The sequence below is a fragment of the Mesoplodon bidens genome, assembly GCF_964165515.1.
Source record: "Mesoplodon bidens genome assembly, chromosome: 16".
Classification (NCBI taxonomy): domain Eukaryota; kingdom Metazoa; phylum Chordata; class Mammalia; order Artiodactyla; family Ziphiidae; genus Mesoplodon; species Mesoplodon bidens.
In genome coordinates, this window is record NC_138173.1 from 75419843 (window position 1) to 75436289 (window position 16447).

Sequence of the window (16447 nt, forward strand, 5' to 3'; positions counted from 1 at the left end):
TTCTAATAAAAAATGACTTATTAAATGAACATGGTTGCTGAATATATGATAAACAACAATCAAGCATATTCTGCTAAGGTTGCTGAATATATGATAAACAACAATCAAGTATATTCTGCTATGCTCACAGTATGAATTTTAAATTGGAAATGGCCAAAAACAATTTTCCCAATAAGGCCAAAAACTCTATAATACTTATGAATTAGCTTAATACAAAAAATCTATATGAAAAAGACTATGACATCTTATTGAAGGATGTAAAAGAAGTCCTGAATGGGCTTCCCTGGTGGCGCAGTGGTTAAGAGTCCACCCCTGCCAATGCAGGGGACATGGGTTCAAGCCCTGGTCTGGGAAGATCCCACATGCCGTGGAGCAACTAAGCCTGTGCGCCACAACTATCGAGTCTGAGCTCTACAGCCCATGCTCCGCAACAAGACAAGCCACCACAGTGAGAAGCCCACGCACTGTAACGAAGAGTAGCCCCCGCTTACCGCAACTAGAGAAAGCCTGCACGCAGCAAAGAAGACCCAATGCAGCCAAAAATAAATAAATAAGTAAATTAAAAAAAAAAAAAAGAAGAAGTCCTGAACAAATAGAAAGACATACCATATTCCTGGGACAGATAACTAACTAATATCTACTTTCACAAATTAACAAACAAGTTGGAATCCCAACAGAATTTTCTGCTAATGCTGTAAATTTGGTCTTGAAAGACTAAATAGCCAGTAACAGCCAGGAAAGTGTACAAAAGAAAAAGGATATATGCAGAAAGTGTACAAAAAAAAGATGACACAGGGATGCAGCACAAACCTAGAGCAATCCCATCTGGATGGAATCAGTACAGAAAGAGAGAACTGTGTCCTTGGACCAGAACAGAGGGTCCAGAATTAGATCACAAAGATGGCAGAAATTCAATTCAGAGGTAAAAGATATGATTACCGTGCTGACACGGCTGTCTGCTCACTGGGACACCAACAAGAAGAGCAACAAGGGGACAGTGACAGCAGCCAGCATCCTCTAAGTGCTTCCTCTGGGCAAGGCCTTCATCTCAACACTGCACACTCAGTACCCACTTAATTCTCCTACCACCTCTCTTAGGTAGTTGTAATTATTATTGCCATTTTGCTGACGAGGAAACACAAGCCAGCTGTGAAGAAATGGACTCAAAGTCACAAGGCCAGCATGAGAGTGACCCACTGGGAATCCCGGCTACACACTCCAGAGCCCATCCTCCGGACACACCACAGGCCCACCTTGTACCATACACAAAATTCCACATGGGTTAAATGCGAAAGGACAAAGAAAACCTTGCAAGAGAATACAAGAGACTACAAATCAAAGAGAAGACCGATAACGGAGCTTTCTGAAGAGGTCGTGCCACTTTATACCCTCACAGAGTGTATGAAGCATCCAGCTGTTCCACATGCCTGCCAACACCTGGAATTACTCATCTTTTTCACCTCAGCCGTTCTGGTAGGTGTGTAATAGTATCACACTGTGCATTTATCTGATGACTGTGAGGCTGAACGTCGTTTCACTTATGTCTTAACTATTTGGACATCCTCTATCGGGTTGTCTGCCCTTTTCTTAGTGACTTTTTTGATCCTGGAAAGAGCCAGAAGAGGCTGTTTCAAAGGACATGATACAAGTACAAATATACTTAAATTAGATGTAGAACTGAATGAAGAAATTAGTATCTAAAACTTCTCCAGATAAACTGTAACAACCCCATTCAGATCTCACCAACATATGTGCAATTTGTATGATTCCTTTCCTTCCCGACTAAAGAATTTCAAAAACTTTCGACCCAGGCTGTCTCTTCCTTTCATTCCCTTGAGCAATAAACGCTGTGAAATGGAAAGCTTTAATGGCAGAATGATGTCTTTTCCAAGAAAATCCTCATTTCCTTATTTTGATTCCCCTTTGTCCACAATCAGGTCTGAAAGGAGGGGTGTTCCACACAGGCCGCTCCCAAGACTTGTCCAAAGCACACTTACGTTGCAGCCCTTGTCTGTGAGGTAACTGATTCCTTCTTCGGGGCCAATCGCCAGCTCCACCGAAATAATCCAGCTTGACTTGAAGGTGAAACAGGTGACGGCAAAGGTACCAGAAGGAAAAAGATATTTTAGATAAAGAACCATGGACACATTAAAGGACCAAAGGGGGGCTGGACTAGCTTGCTACTGATCTTTGTAACCAAATAGTACAAAATATTTACAACTTCATGGTGCAGCATCTGCTGAGCCTAAGCAGAGACAGACAGACTGTGCTCATTCCAGTGGGTCTCAAGCCAATGGCTTCTTTGGGAAGATTATCTGAATAGGTAAACTAGCCCTTAGAGGACAGTTAATCAATGAATCGCTGGGCTGGAATAAAAAAAAAATCTTAGGCAAGCTATTAAAAAAGGATGGTTTTAGTCTCACGTTGACACATTTTCTTTCTGTATTTTTCCCCACTGTAAAATGATAAAATATTCTCATGTTGTTAAAAGTGTGACAAATTAGATTTCAATCAGAAATTTAGATATACATGGATAAGAAAAAGCAAAAGAAATCACACCTAGTCCCACCCTATTTCCAAGTCCCCATACTTACACCAAGGGCACACTTGAAGCATTCTTTATCAAATCTGTACACTGGGGAGAGGATCTCAAAGAATTTCAAAATACTTTCTTCTCTATTAAGGTTGGCAAACTGTCTAAATGTTTGTTGGATCAATTTTCTTAGTGTTTTGGCCTGCATGATAAAATTACAAACATCTTTTTAGAGCCAACAATGAGTAAAGACCACAGCAATAACAGCCAACACCAAGGAACACTTCTTGTCCAGCCACCACTTAATACCACCTACGTTCACCAAATGTTGTATTTATCAGAGCTTTGTTTCTTTTATAAGAAAAAATTATAGTAAAATACACATAAAATATACCATCGCAACCATTCTACAGTATACAGTTCAGCAGTACCAAGCTTTATTTCTTAAACAGAAATTGGTAAAGCAATAATTGGCTTATTAGAACATGTGGTAAACAGTTAGGCATTAAAAATATAAGGGCTGTATTTGCATGTGACCTGGAGTCGGCAAAGGAGGGGACATAAAGGCACTCACACATCCCAACCTGGGCGGGGAAGTCGACACATCCTTTCTGAAGGCAATTTGGCAATAAGAGATCAAAAACTTTAAAACCACAACGTTTGAGAAATTCTTCTTTAGGAATGATGAAAGAACTGTGCAAAGATCCAGCAACAAGGAGGTTCATCACGGAAGTGTGTAGAGTGCCCCACAACCGGCCATGCTCACTCCAGTGTGTCTGCTAGCCAGATGGCCTAAGACTACTGTGCACATCCCATTTACTGACATGAAAATCCGTATCACAGTGCTACATGAAAAAATAAGCCAAGGCAATCTGTTGTAGTGTAGATGCCTTTAAAAGGAGAGCACAGGCTATGGGCCTCACACGGGCAGGCACACGCACCAACGCACAGTGAAGACAAACCAGCCATGCCTCTCTTCTCTGTGTAGTGGGGTCACAGGTGATCTCTGGGTGCCTTTTCACTTATGTGAGTTTTCTATTTATAAACCATGAGCGTCTAGATGGTGGAGGGCGGTGAGCCCCCAGTCCATGGTGTGTCAGAGGGAGGAGTGTGGCCTGAGGGGGCCAGCGGGCAAAGGATGTGCGATGGATGAGGTCTGGGGAAGGGTGCGAGAGGGTGCAGGCCACAGGACGCAACTGGGTCCACCCTGGTGAGATGCAAAGCCCTGGGGCGGCCTGGAATAGGAATATTGTGATCCGACATAGATCTTGACAGGAATACTCTGGCTGCCACGTTGGGAACAGTGTGAAGGGAGCAGGAGAGATCAGGTGAGATGCCACCAACATAACCCAGGCGAGAGGTGACGGGACCCAGGCACTGCTGCACAAAGGAGTGAGAAGTAGTCAGATTTCAGGTTTGTTCTGAAAACAGAATCAACAGGATGTACTGAGAGGTAAGAGTCACCACTGAACTGAAATGGCCAAGACCGGGAGACGCAGGCGGAGGAGGGTCTTAGAGGACACCAGGGGCCACCTGAGCCTCGGCGTGAGGTGCACACAGACAGGAAGCAAGGCCAGGAGACTGGAGACAGGACCAGTGCGGGATCTGGAGGGGCAGGGACAGGACCTCATCCCATGGCGGCCTGCTAACCTCAGCAGTCAGGGAAGTGGGAGCAGGTGAATCAGCAGGGGGTGGCATACTTTGGTGGGTCAGGGCAGTGACAGCCTGCCGGGAGTGGCCTGAAGGTGCCAGTGTGGCCAAAGGATTACTGGATCTGGGACACCGCCGAGTGAGCTGGACAGCTAGCAGCAGTGGTCAGCGTGGGATCCAGTTCCAGCGGGGCTGCAGTTGCTGGAGATGAAGACCAGGGTGCGCGGCGGCCGGGGGCCGAGAGCAGGCCCTAGATAACCGAGGGCCGGTGCCTTGTATTTCACAAGCTGGCTCTACCCCTGCAGAGAAGGTGTGGGGGAGGACGGAAGCAGGAAGACCGGCGCCGGGCACGCAGGGCTGCCTGGATGATGCTCGAGATGGCAGGGAAAGCGGGAAGTCGACACAACTCGAGTTTTGGGCGGAACAAGCGGGCAAACAGAAGGGGCGGGGTCCGGGAAGATAAAGTCACGTTAATTCTGAACGTGCCTGAGGTCCGCAAGTCTCCTGATCTGAACCACTGAGCCTAACGCTGGATACAGACCCGCGCTCAGGAGACGGCAGGGCTGGGTCAGACGTCACGGTCTCCAGCCGACGTGAGTACAGGCACGGGGCCTGAGGACTCCCGCCAACACAGTGGCCGCAGGGACAAGTGCGGGCCAAAGCCGGCTTGGTAGGCCGACACTGGTCTTAACCAGGGCTGGGGCTCTGACAGGTGAGCCTAGTGCGGAACTACAGGCGATTGGAAGAGAAGAATCAGTTATGGTTTTGGATCACAGGAACTAAACTGAAGAGAAGCAAAATGGGTTCAAGGGCAGCAAGGCTTGACTTGTTATCAGATGTTACCTACAACATGAGTGGTTAGCCTTGGAGGCTGTAAAAGAAAAGTCTGGGACGCGTGGTTTGGGGAAGAGCTGTCCAAGCTCTGGCCACGAGCCCAGAGACTGAAAAAGGCCACTCTCCCCACATGCCGCTGAGACGCCATGTAACCGCTGTTCTGACTCGAGGCTTTGCAAACACTCTCTGCGTCCCCTCTTGAGCATTAGACCCACACGTGTGCACGTGCCCGCCTGAGCTTTCCACCTGAAATTCCCAGACACCTGAAAGCTGGCGTGCCGCCAAGAGAACCTGTGACTTTCTTCCGGGCCTGGTCCTCCTCATCTCAGCGAATCTCCCAGCTGCTCAGAGACAGAAACGTAGGCGGCAAAGCCTGACCTCCCTCAAGACCCCCTGCACTGTCATGTCCTCAAGGTGCTTTTCCAAAAGCCATGCTCTTTTCTCTAAGCTTCCCACGCAGCAGCCCCGCTCTTGCTTTGATTTCTGTGACGGCCTCCCGTGGACACAGAATTCCGGTAGAAGAGAGGCCAGTGAAAAACAAGAAAATGGAAATATCTGTGATGTGAGCATTACACGTAGTTAGTTAGCTCTTTATTAAGTGTGTAGAAATAACTCTCAGTAAGTAACAGGTAAACATGCGCACGTGTAAACAGGAAACGCAACACCTTGTGGTCCCTGCCGAGCCTCAATCTCCTAGAGACCCCACGGCACAGTCGCTCCCAATTCCGCGTCTCCTTCCCTCACTGTTGTCCCCTGACCCCCAGCACCCGTGGAATGGGTGTGCATGGGGTCAACTAAACGGTGCACCTGACCGTTCAACCTGCTGGAAAACTTCTGAGTAACTGGGCAAATAGCTTTGAAAATAGTAACTGTGCAGTGCCAGCAGACAGACAGCCTGAGCTACAGTTTCACGTCTCCGTGTCATCCAGCTGAATCGGTCAGTTTTCCGCATGCTGCGCTGCCCGGCCCCTCCCGAGTCCTACACGTCACCCGGCTAAGACAGGAAGTCACACTCATGGGCAGCAGCCACGGGAGCTGGAGGAGGGGGCGTGCCCATTCAGGGCTGGCTTCCTGGGGACACAGAGCCACACCCCGGCTCCCCGCCAAGCGAGAGCGGGCGCACCTGGCTGGGAGTGAGAGCCCGAGCTTTCTCGGGGTCTCTGCTTCAATGTGGCCACCCAAGAGGACTGAGATTTCCGGCCTGAAGCAGCCAGTGTTGGGCAAGAACTAGAAAACCCTCGCTATCTGAAAGGAGCCCCAGATTCGTTTCTAAAAAGGATGCCTCAGAAAGCACCAGTACTTTCCTCCTTTCTCAGTAAGGAAAACAATTCCACAAAATCTGACTCCCTAGAATCTCTTGATAATAATCAATACACTTCCCTGTTTATAGGGTTTCAACATCAGCTTTGTGTTTGCCCAGACTTAGGAAACAAGGCATCTGTCAATGAATGCTAGTCAATTTTAAACCAATTCATATACAGAGAGAAAACTACTCAAAATGAGGCAGTATTATTAGGATGAATCATCGGAAATTGCTGCTATTCAGCCTTCTGAACAACAAAAATAATTTCATATTAATCAACCTAATATTTATCAGATGCTGCTAGCAACGATGGACTCCGAGGGCTTCCTGGATGAAAAAGTTATAATGTAGTGGTAAAGGAAATGAGCAAGAAAAGAGTAACAGGCTAAGAAACATTAATTGAGGAATTATCTCCCCACCTACCAAATGCTAAACATAGATACGTTAACAGTGCGTGCGAAGTGTGTGTTTTTTAACTGAGCTATAACTGACGTATAACGTTGTATTAGTTTCAGGTGTACAATACAGTGATTCAATATTTGTATATACTGTGAAATGACCACCACAGTAAGTCTAGCTAACACCCATCACCTCACATAGTGACACATTGCTTTTTCTTGTGATGAGAACTTTTAAGACGTACCCTCTTAGCAACTTTCAAATATGCAAAAGTGTTAATAACTGCAGTCACCACGCTGTACCTCACATCCCTGGGACTTGCTTATAACTGGAGGCTGTACCTTTTGAGCCCTGCACCCATTTCACCCACTCCAACCTCCAGCAACCATAACCTGTTCTCTGTATCTATGAGCTGGCTTTTTTTCTTTTCATGTAAGTGAGGTCACACAGTATTTGTCTCTCTCTGTCTGACTTATTTCACTGAGCACAATGTCCTCAAGGCCCATCCACATTGCTGCAAAAGGCAAGATTTCCTTCTTTTTATGGCTAAGTAACATTCGTGTGTGTGTGTGTGTGTGCGTGTGCGTGTGTGTGTGTGTGTAGGTCTGAAGCGTGCTTTTTCTCCACCCTACTTACAGGAGCCCAGACCAGACGGACACTTCTGTGCTGACACCACGCTTCACTCTCCCTGGCACACAGCAGATGCCAGGAGTTGGTTGCTGAATGACTGCCGAGCCAGGTACTTCCGTGCTAACCACAGGGCTGGGAGTGATGACTAAACTAAGTGCTCCTGTAGGACCCTAGGAAACCATCCTATGACTCTGAACTACAGATACTTCAAACAACTGATAACTATTGATCTTGCGACATTTCTAGTCCTGAAATTAGATTTCTACTGTGAATTACACTCAAAGAAGTTGAAATGTGGCTGTTTTATTTGCAACGTAACTTGAGATTTACAGAAGAGCTGCAGGGACAGCACGGAATTCCTGCCCTTCGCCAGGGCCCGCCTCCCCCCACCCCCTGCCCCGGACGTTAACATCTCACACGACACTGGCACATCCGTTAAAATGAAGAAACCAACGTTGGTACAAGAGCACACGCTAGCTGCAGACTTTACTCAGACCCCCTAGTTTGCCCGCTGACGCCCTCTCACTGCTCCAGGACCCCACACTGCATTTACTCAAGTCTCCCCATCGCCCAGCTGTCAATTTTGTAGACTATCCTCAGCTTGGGACTGACTTGTTAGCTTTACTGGTGCAGTGTTTTTATAAATGTGCCTCTGGCACTACTAAGATCAAAGAGTCAGAAAAGTTAAATGTCCTGTAAATTATTCTTAGTAATTGGGCACATGGGCCCCAATCCTGTTTTGCCATCCATCAATCATAGCTTAAGTTCCATCAAATATAAGGTAACCTTTCAACCCTTCAATGTGAGCATTAACTACAAATGATCTTCTAGAAATCTAGATATGAAGGGAAAAAGGCATATAAGACAAAACGGCCTTTGGAAAAGCAAATACTAATTGGTCTAGCCATTCTATAGGGCTAGTCCGGGAGAAACAAGAAGCTGATGCGAATTTCTTGTTAGTTGAAGTTTCATTGGCAATAGTTTTGAAGAGGAGACTGTCTGAACACAACCTGATTTGTACTGTAGCTGTTACATACCTATGGGTATACGTTTATGTCAGTCATACCCACAAGAGTCTGATGGCAATCAGTTGAAAGAATTTACATAGAAGGTGAAAAAATTTTGGCATAAGGATATGAGCTACTGATTAAGCTACTTAAGAAGCCAAATATACATTATTTGTTTTACAAAAGTAAAGATTTCCTTTATATTAGAAAGCACGTGAGAAATGAAACACTAGACGAATCTATACCTAAGAAACAGAAGCTAGAAGTCAATTCTGTTCTCCCTGCTCGCATCAAAATCAGCAGCAACTGAACCTTTCAGAAAACACAAGTGCTATCTGTTTGGCTCGCGAAGTTTTCTCAAGCTACCGAGGGTCAATTCCCTCCCCTCCGCTCCCCGTGCGCACACACGAGGCTCAGCTACCACTGCATCCAGGGCTGACACTGCACACCTTGATCGCCTTAATCACCTCCGACCCTGCTTGACTAGAGTGCTTCTGCTTTCGAGCTGTCCTCCAGGCTGCTGTCAGGTTTATGGTCTAAAGTCCAAAAGGTGACCATGTCCCTCCCCTGCCATGACACCTGCCATGAACACCCAGGGCCCCTACGTGCTCTCATCTGAGTACTGACGTCCACACAGGTGACCACAGTGTCTGAGCTCTAGTCACAGGGCTGACCTGACTGCCAGGTTGAGCTCAAACAGCAGCAGAAGCGCATCAGGGCCGGCAGCAGGGTCAGGATGAGGAAGGCTGGTCAGGCCGGGTCCTGAGGGACAGCCTGAAAGACACCTGGAGGGGACGAGTCCTGTGCAGGAACGGGGACGTTTCCCTGGGACGTTGCCCAGGGAAACGAGCTTCTCCAGCCTTCCGATCCTTCTATCTTGTGAAGGAGTATCACCTGTGCTATTCTCACGCCTCCTTCTGCATGGCACCCTCGACCTGGAAAGTGCCTCCTCTACGTCCAGTCATCTTTCAAGTGCCCCTTAAACTCATTCACGCATTTTTTCACTTAAATAAGATCTACCGATGTTACTGCGTGCCCGGGACTATGCCAAACACAGGGTTCAGAGCAGAGAACATGGCAGATGTTATCTTTGTCCTCGTGGATCTTAAAACATAGTGAAGCAGGCAGACAACATGCAAACAAGTAAATATCTAGTAATTAAAACCTGAGAAAGTAAAGTTAAAAATGAAGACCCTGAGCAGGACCTAAGGTGGAGGTTTCTGCTGCCCCCCTTAGGGAGGTGAGCAGTCTGTACGGGAGAGGACGCCGAGGCTGAGCTTTAGAAGAGCTGGCAATGGGGGACCTCCCTGGGGCCTTCTCACCTTGGCTACACTTACACCATGGCACCTGTGACCTGGACCTGGGGTGGCTTGTTTGAAGTATGAGGATGGTTTTTAAATATAGAATAACTTCTTGGGTGCCCAAATGCCAGCAGTCATACCCCCTGTGATAACTGCTTATCTACACACAGCTCTAAGGAGACTTCGCAGTAATTCTCAGGCCACCCCAGGACTAACGTTTGAGCACTGATGGTGCTACTAATGTGATACAGCCATTTTCGTATCCTTTCCTGCTTTTTACTTTTACACTGGGTGGTGCACTTCTCTGTCCAATGATGGGGTAAATGCCCTGAAGAACGGTGTCTTACACTTGTGAGCCTCTCCCCCTGGGTTCACCCAGCAAAGGGCAGGCCGATGCACAGGGTGGGCTTCTGCGCCCACACCAGGGCCTCACTCTCCAGGTCAAACTGAGTCCCAAGTGATTCAAGGTGATCGGGTCACAACTTTCACCAAGGCAGTCTGGCTTCCGAGCCAGTTTCTGAACCATTGTGTTCTGTCTTATCCCACTTGGGCCTCAGTGAGTGGGAGGGTCTTCCACATGGCTGCTCTAGTGTGGAACATGTGCTCTGTGATAAAAAGTCAGAGCAGTAACAGCCACAGTTTATAACCTTGTGGTAGTAATTTATACATATACACACACTGATCTGCTAAACAGCCACACCAACCCTACGAAATATTATTTTCCTTGTTGTGGAAATAAGAAACCAGGTCCAAAACCATGAGGCTAGGAAATGGCAGAGCTCAGCTGAGCTGGACTCTATCTTGATCCAAAGCTGCGTCCTCACACCACACTGGACCATGTTCTGGATGGGCTGGGGAACCACACCTCAGGTCCCCGGTGTCCCTTCCCCTGCAGTGGGAGCTACAGGCAGAGACAGGAACTGGTGTCCTGCAAGACTTACTAATGGGGAGGAGTGCCCTTGGTCGAAACAAGAGAAGACAGGCCTTCTGAACACACTTCTACGCATGCGCACACACGCGCGCACACACGCTACGGCTGCCACTATGGCTCTTTTATGTGCCGCTTCTTTACTTTTGTGTGTCAAAATACCCGAGACTGTAAAGATTTAGGTGATGAGGACCGCTGTGAACGCAGCTTTCTTGGTGTTGTACTTAGCCGGGTGCACTCACAATCAAGAAGCGAAACCATGGTTTTCTGGCAGAATGCTACACCTTTAAAAATCTACTTGCCATCAGTATGACTAGAATAACTGTTGGCTTTTTATATTATGACTTTTTCACGTAAAGGAGAAAACCACATACATAGCACGGGGGAGGTGTCTGCCTAACACGGTCACCTATTACGATAAAGCAGACTCTAATTACCTTGACTGAGTCCAGTAAACTCCTAGGAAAAAATCGCTTCAAACCAACATCTTTTCTGAAATATAAAAAGAAGTGTATTAACAAATAACACCACCAAATCAATGAATAACATGACATTGTCGCAAGAACATAAAAGCAGTTTAAATTATTTACCCTTCCACACGTTATTCTAGAAGGAAATAAGTATAATAAAGCTCCAATGTACCCGCACAGTCATGGAAAAAGTAGTAGGGACAAGTAATTTTCTAGATCTGTGCAGGAAACACTGATACAAGTTGGTTTAGGTAGAAAGTCTTTATTTCTTAAGTCTTACTATTGCAAACTCTCTAAAGTATTGCCTCTTTGTAAATTACAACATGTAAACAAACTGTTCTTCTTGGAACACTGTTTGAAGGTTAGCCTTATAAACCTCGATTCCAACTGGGAAATGCTGTATTTTGTACACAAAGTAGACTGGCCTGATTAGGGAAAGATCTGGGATATAGCAGGGAAGTTTAAATACCTTAGATTAATCCTAAAAGTTGACTGTTTTTAAAAATAAACTTTTTGATTAACATTAATCAATGTTTATATTCCCAGTTTCACACAGGAAACAAAACAAAAAAGGAGAAATTAAGTGAGTGGCCTAAGGTCAAAAAGCTGAATGTGTGGAAATGCTGAAAATCCCGTCATTTTCTTTAGATCAAGCTACAAAATCAATCATTAGTAACAAGAGCCTCAACGCATTCCGGCCAAGAAAACCGATGCAAAGAACGGCTCACTCTCATTTTCTACTTACTTTGGGAACTAAGTGCGCCAAGCTCTTGGCCACTAGAGGGCAATCGTGCGCTAGTAAGATGAAATAAAGCCTCTAGACATGAAAGATTATCAGGAGACATGGAAAATATAAAAGGATCAAGAAGGAGAAAAGAGAAATAAAGGTACCTTTTCAGGATTACATAAAAAAATAAAATGAATATAAAGTATATTAAAAAAATAAAGCAGGGATGACTTCTTCACACGTAACTGTAAGTTAGCAGGTATTACCAATGAAACCATAGAAAACATATCAGAGTTTATGGTTGACTCTAGATCCAAACATGTAACCCCCTAGCCCACCCTCTACCCGTCAGCACCTAAACCGACGAGCTCCTTGCTAAGTCCTGGTCTCAGTCCTCATATCCTTTTCACTCGATGATGCTGATGCTGGCAGTGCTCACTACCCCCGCACACAACCCTCCCTCAGCCCCTATGACACACACAGTTTCCTGGTTTTACTTATCAGCAAATTCATACAACTCCTGGCTTTCCATTTATTCTTCTAACCTCTTTTGTTTATAACTTCCCTCCCTTATCTTTTCAGATACGAACAGGGAAAAGCGTCCACCCAAGTTCTTCCACTTTTTGTTGCCTCCTAAAAAGACAGGAACTTTTTGCATGTTAAGGATTTGTGTGCTAATCACTATGGGAAGTAGCAAAATAAGCACATAAAAGATAAACCAATACCCTAGAATCTTAGAGGCATTATTCCTGAGCATTTTCTTCCCTATCTTCCTTTGCAGGCAGCTATTCCATAATAAAAAGAACTTAATTTCACAGAGGGAGCTCGGCACTGGAATCCTGGCTTTGCCGTAGGAAGGATTTGGCTATGCCTTCGTGCCTGTCAACCTCAGTGACCCACGTGTAAAATAGGGATGCTAATCCCTGCTGCCAACAGCGCTGCAAATGTGTTAAGTCCCTAGAACTCTATACGGGTAGTTCCCCTTCCCCCGGAAACACCCGGGACACCCCTCCTGTCCGGCGAGAGTCTGGTCTACAGGCCTGACTAGCCGTTGTCTTGAGCAGAGGGAGGCGTGACCTGATGTTGCCAAGAGCAGACATGCTGTAGGGAGGAGGGGAGGACACAGGCCGTAAGGCAGGTGGGAGGGAGGCTCTGCCGGGAGCCCGGAGGAGGGCGGTGGGAGGGAGGGTGGGCAGCAGAGACTCAGGGATGCTCTGCACGCAGAGCCAGCAGCGCTGAGTGAAAGGTGACAAGGGCAGGCTGAGGCACCAGGAAGAGGAAGGCCGGGGGCCCGGGGGCGCCTCCTGGGACTTCTGCTTCTGGCGAGGGGTCGAGCAGGGTGCACGAGACCTCCTGGTGGAGATCTCAAGGAGGCAGCTGGCCACGGAGGTCTTTGGATGGGGGGCAGGGAACACCAGGGCCAGGGATGGCCTCTTCCCCACGGTGAGACCATCAGCTGCCACTACTCAACACCGCTCTGTGGCTATCGGATGGCCAAAAAGTTCGTTCGGGTTTTTCCATAAGATATTACAGAAAACCCAAACGAACTTTTTTGGCCAACCCAATATTTTTCTTAGAGTCCAATGGAAAGTAGAAAATGTATCATACTCATTTTTGTCACAAATGGGAAAATTAAAGATGGACCAAGGGGGTTGAATTTTTCTGTGTGAAAATAAAGCCTATTACTAGGTGTTACTTTTACTTCCAAGGTGAGGACAACTCCATTTAAGGAAAGAAAAAGCTAAGGCCAACTAATGTTTAGCAAGTATGCAGTTTAGTTTGTCCAACTACCTTTGAATAATAATGAGTCTGTAACACCTGCCCATACATTAGAACCCTTTAAAATGGGGCACATGGCAAGTGAGAAAATAAAAATGAGGCTAAAGTACACAGAATCGCTGGGAGAATTCCATATCACCACCACCACCCTCCACACATTCTGATTTAACTTTACCAAGAAGCCCATCTACGAGGCTTGGCGGTGGAGGACACTGGGAAACACCTCAGGCGCTGCGCTCACGGTTTTAGGGAAAGCCTCCTGAGACATCTGCATTCCGCACTCTCCAGGAAGCCTGGCAGGGCCACACAGGCTGTCCCATTTCACACGTGGCCACCTCCCTCCAGCCCGTGTCGGGCACTGGCTTACGATGAGCTCTCTGATGGGCAGCAGGCTAGCTTTCAGCTTTATGTGACATAAAACTCACTGGAGCCCAAAGTCTGCACAGCGGTGAGGTAAGGTGAACCAAACAGTAAACACTACTGATGTGGCACAAACAAAATAAAACTACTGGCCTTTATAACGAGGCAATTCTTTACTATGCAAATAATTATCAAAGGGTAGATCCTAAATACAGGTAAACTCATTTGACTAAAACTAGCTTTCATGAAACTTTTAGGATACAGCCACCCCCCAATTCCCAAACTCCAGTATCAGGCTGTCAGATTTCCCACGTGAGCTCAAAGGAACCTTCTTAACCCACACGCGCAGTTAACGAGATATTAATATTAGGTGAGAACGCACTGTCCACAAGAGTAGCCCCATGAAGGATTCACACTTAAATAAATTAGCTAAGATTCAGTTAACAATCTAGTTCCCAGCTGCACCGGCTCCACGTCAGGTGCTCAGAGCCACGAGGGCTAAGGGCGCGCGCGCTGACTGGGCGGACAGGACACTTCACAGCCTAGGGCGCTGCGATGGTGGCGCGGGCTTACAGCAAGGAAATCTCGGCCTCGGCTCCCTGGCCCCCGGGGCTCCTCAGAGAGGGCGGTGGGCCCGGCCACACAGCCCCACAGGGACAACCACGACTGCCCGGGACTCCGGGGGGCCCGCTCAGCAAGACCACCGCGGATCCCGCAGGAGGGAGTGGGGGCCAGACAGGAGCCTGGGCTGGGGCTGCTCGTGCACGGGAGCAGATCTCCCAGTAACTCTTCCTCTGACTTTTCTCTAAGATGCCACTCACTCTGAGTTGAAGCTTCAAAGAAAGCAAGCCTGTTGTGCTCCCCCACTTCCCCACACTGGGCATCACTTTAGATATGGGTGGGGGAGGGGGAGAGGGGAGTCACTGCCCTGTGGTTCTTCCTCGGGTGAGACACTGACCCGAGCTGTGCAAGCGCGTGACAGGCACCATCAGACAGCACGTTCTCAGAACCCGGAAAGCTACTCGTTGAGATTTAGGGTGTCTGGGGCTTAAAACTGTATTTGTGATCAATTTTAAACCAGAATTTTCTGCGTTAACGTTTAATTTACCTCTGTCCTTCTAATGAAACGTTCAGACCACTGCTGGCTGATGAGGCCGTCTTGCTCTTTCCCTTCTGTCCAACCTCGGAGCTCTGCCCCCCCCAACGACTGCGCCATCCTCCCGCTCCCCTGACCACAGTCGCCGTCGATGGTCCAGGCAGCAGGCGCCACCCCCCGCATCAGGGGGAAGAGGCGCTGCCCAGCAGTCCACACCCCGCACCAGCTCCCCGATGGATCTTTCCAGAGCGCACTCGGTCCCGCCTAGCTACTCCCAGCTTGGGGCCTTGTCCTGCACACACGTGCGTTCACGCCCAAAACCCATGACATAGCAGGCCTTGGGAGGCCTGAGGCTTGAATAGCTTTATTTACATACATTAAGCTTCTTATAAGTGAATTCTCAGGTCAAGTATAAACTTATCTCTCCTTCAGCACTACTTCTGAGAAGATTCAGACCTTGTCTGTTGGCTTTAACTAATTCATATTTTGTGGATGTAACTCTCATAAATTTAAAGCCCCAGCAAAAAAGGCAACCAAAAACGACTTTAAAATAAAACTACAACGCACGTTTTCATACAGTATCCCTATCTTATCCTCATTCCAAAACTCTCAAGAATTGAGTATCATTAAGAATATCACTGAGGTCCTTTAACCTCTAAAATGATACCTTAATCCTCTTAAAAACCGATAAAACTTAAAGTTCTCTAACTTCAATGGAAATTGCTGTTTGCTTCTTAATGATCCTCTCCTTCAACCTGAGTAATGAGAAGTCATCTTTTGGCCAGGTACACCAGGTGATGCTGCCTTCCTCTCCTGGAGCCAGGTGTGGCCATGTGACACTGTTTCAGCCAATGTCCCTCTCAGGGAAAGCACTACCTGCACATATGTGTCCTTAAAGGGGGCTGGGAGAGAGAGAAAAGGTCCATCTCTTCCTCCTTGTGACAGGTAAGGTCAACCAGCCATCTTAGGCTACCAGGTGGCAGTTATGGATGATGGTGGCAAGATTCAAGGGGCCTAGTGCCCTGGTGATGAGGAGCACTGACTGCCTAGCACTTGTTTTATGTGAAAGAGAAAGTACCTTCTATCTTAGTTAAGCCACTGTCAATCAATTCATGCCAAATCTGTGAGCATCCCCTTCATTGATAAATTATTACAGGCAGCTAAAAAAAGCACTAGATTATTATTGACAATAAAGACAATTTTTGAAAATGAATGAAAACAATGCACAATTAGAATTAACCTCAGCTAATTTTATATCACAAATTTATTCACTGAGGAAGTATCAATGGAATACCTAATAAACATCAGACACTTTGTTAAGTGCTGGAAATACCAGCAAGTCTCTACATCAATACAGCTTACTCTAGTAGAGAAGAGACACAGTTACACAAACAACTACAGCAAAATACATTAAATGCAAAGATGATTAA

At 46.9% G+C, this 16447-nt stretch overlaps 1 protein-coding gene across 6 annotated transcripts in view; it reads right to left on the reverse strand.

Moving 5' to 3' along the window:
- The window catches only part of PTK2 (protein tyrosine kinase 2), a 251006-nt gene that overhangs the window by 107536 nt on the left and 127023 nt on the right, over positions 1-16447 (reverse strand). For all 6 annotated transcript variants that reach the window (XM_081258095.1, XM_081258093.1, XM_081258091.1 and 3 more), the window contains 3 exons: positions 11023-11077; positions 2595-2735; positions 1998-2075 (listed from right to left, as the gene is read on the reverse strand). In XM_081258095.1, the coding sequence (XP_081114221.1) occupies positions 1998-2075; positions 2595-2735; positions 11023-11077 (274 nt within the window). The remainder of the gene's footprint in view (positions 1-1997; positions 2076-2594; positions 2736-11022; positions 11078-16447) is intronic.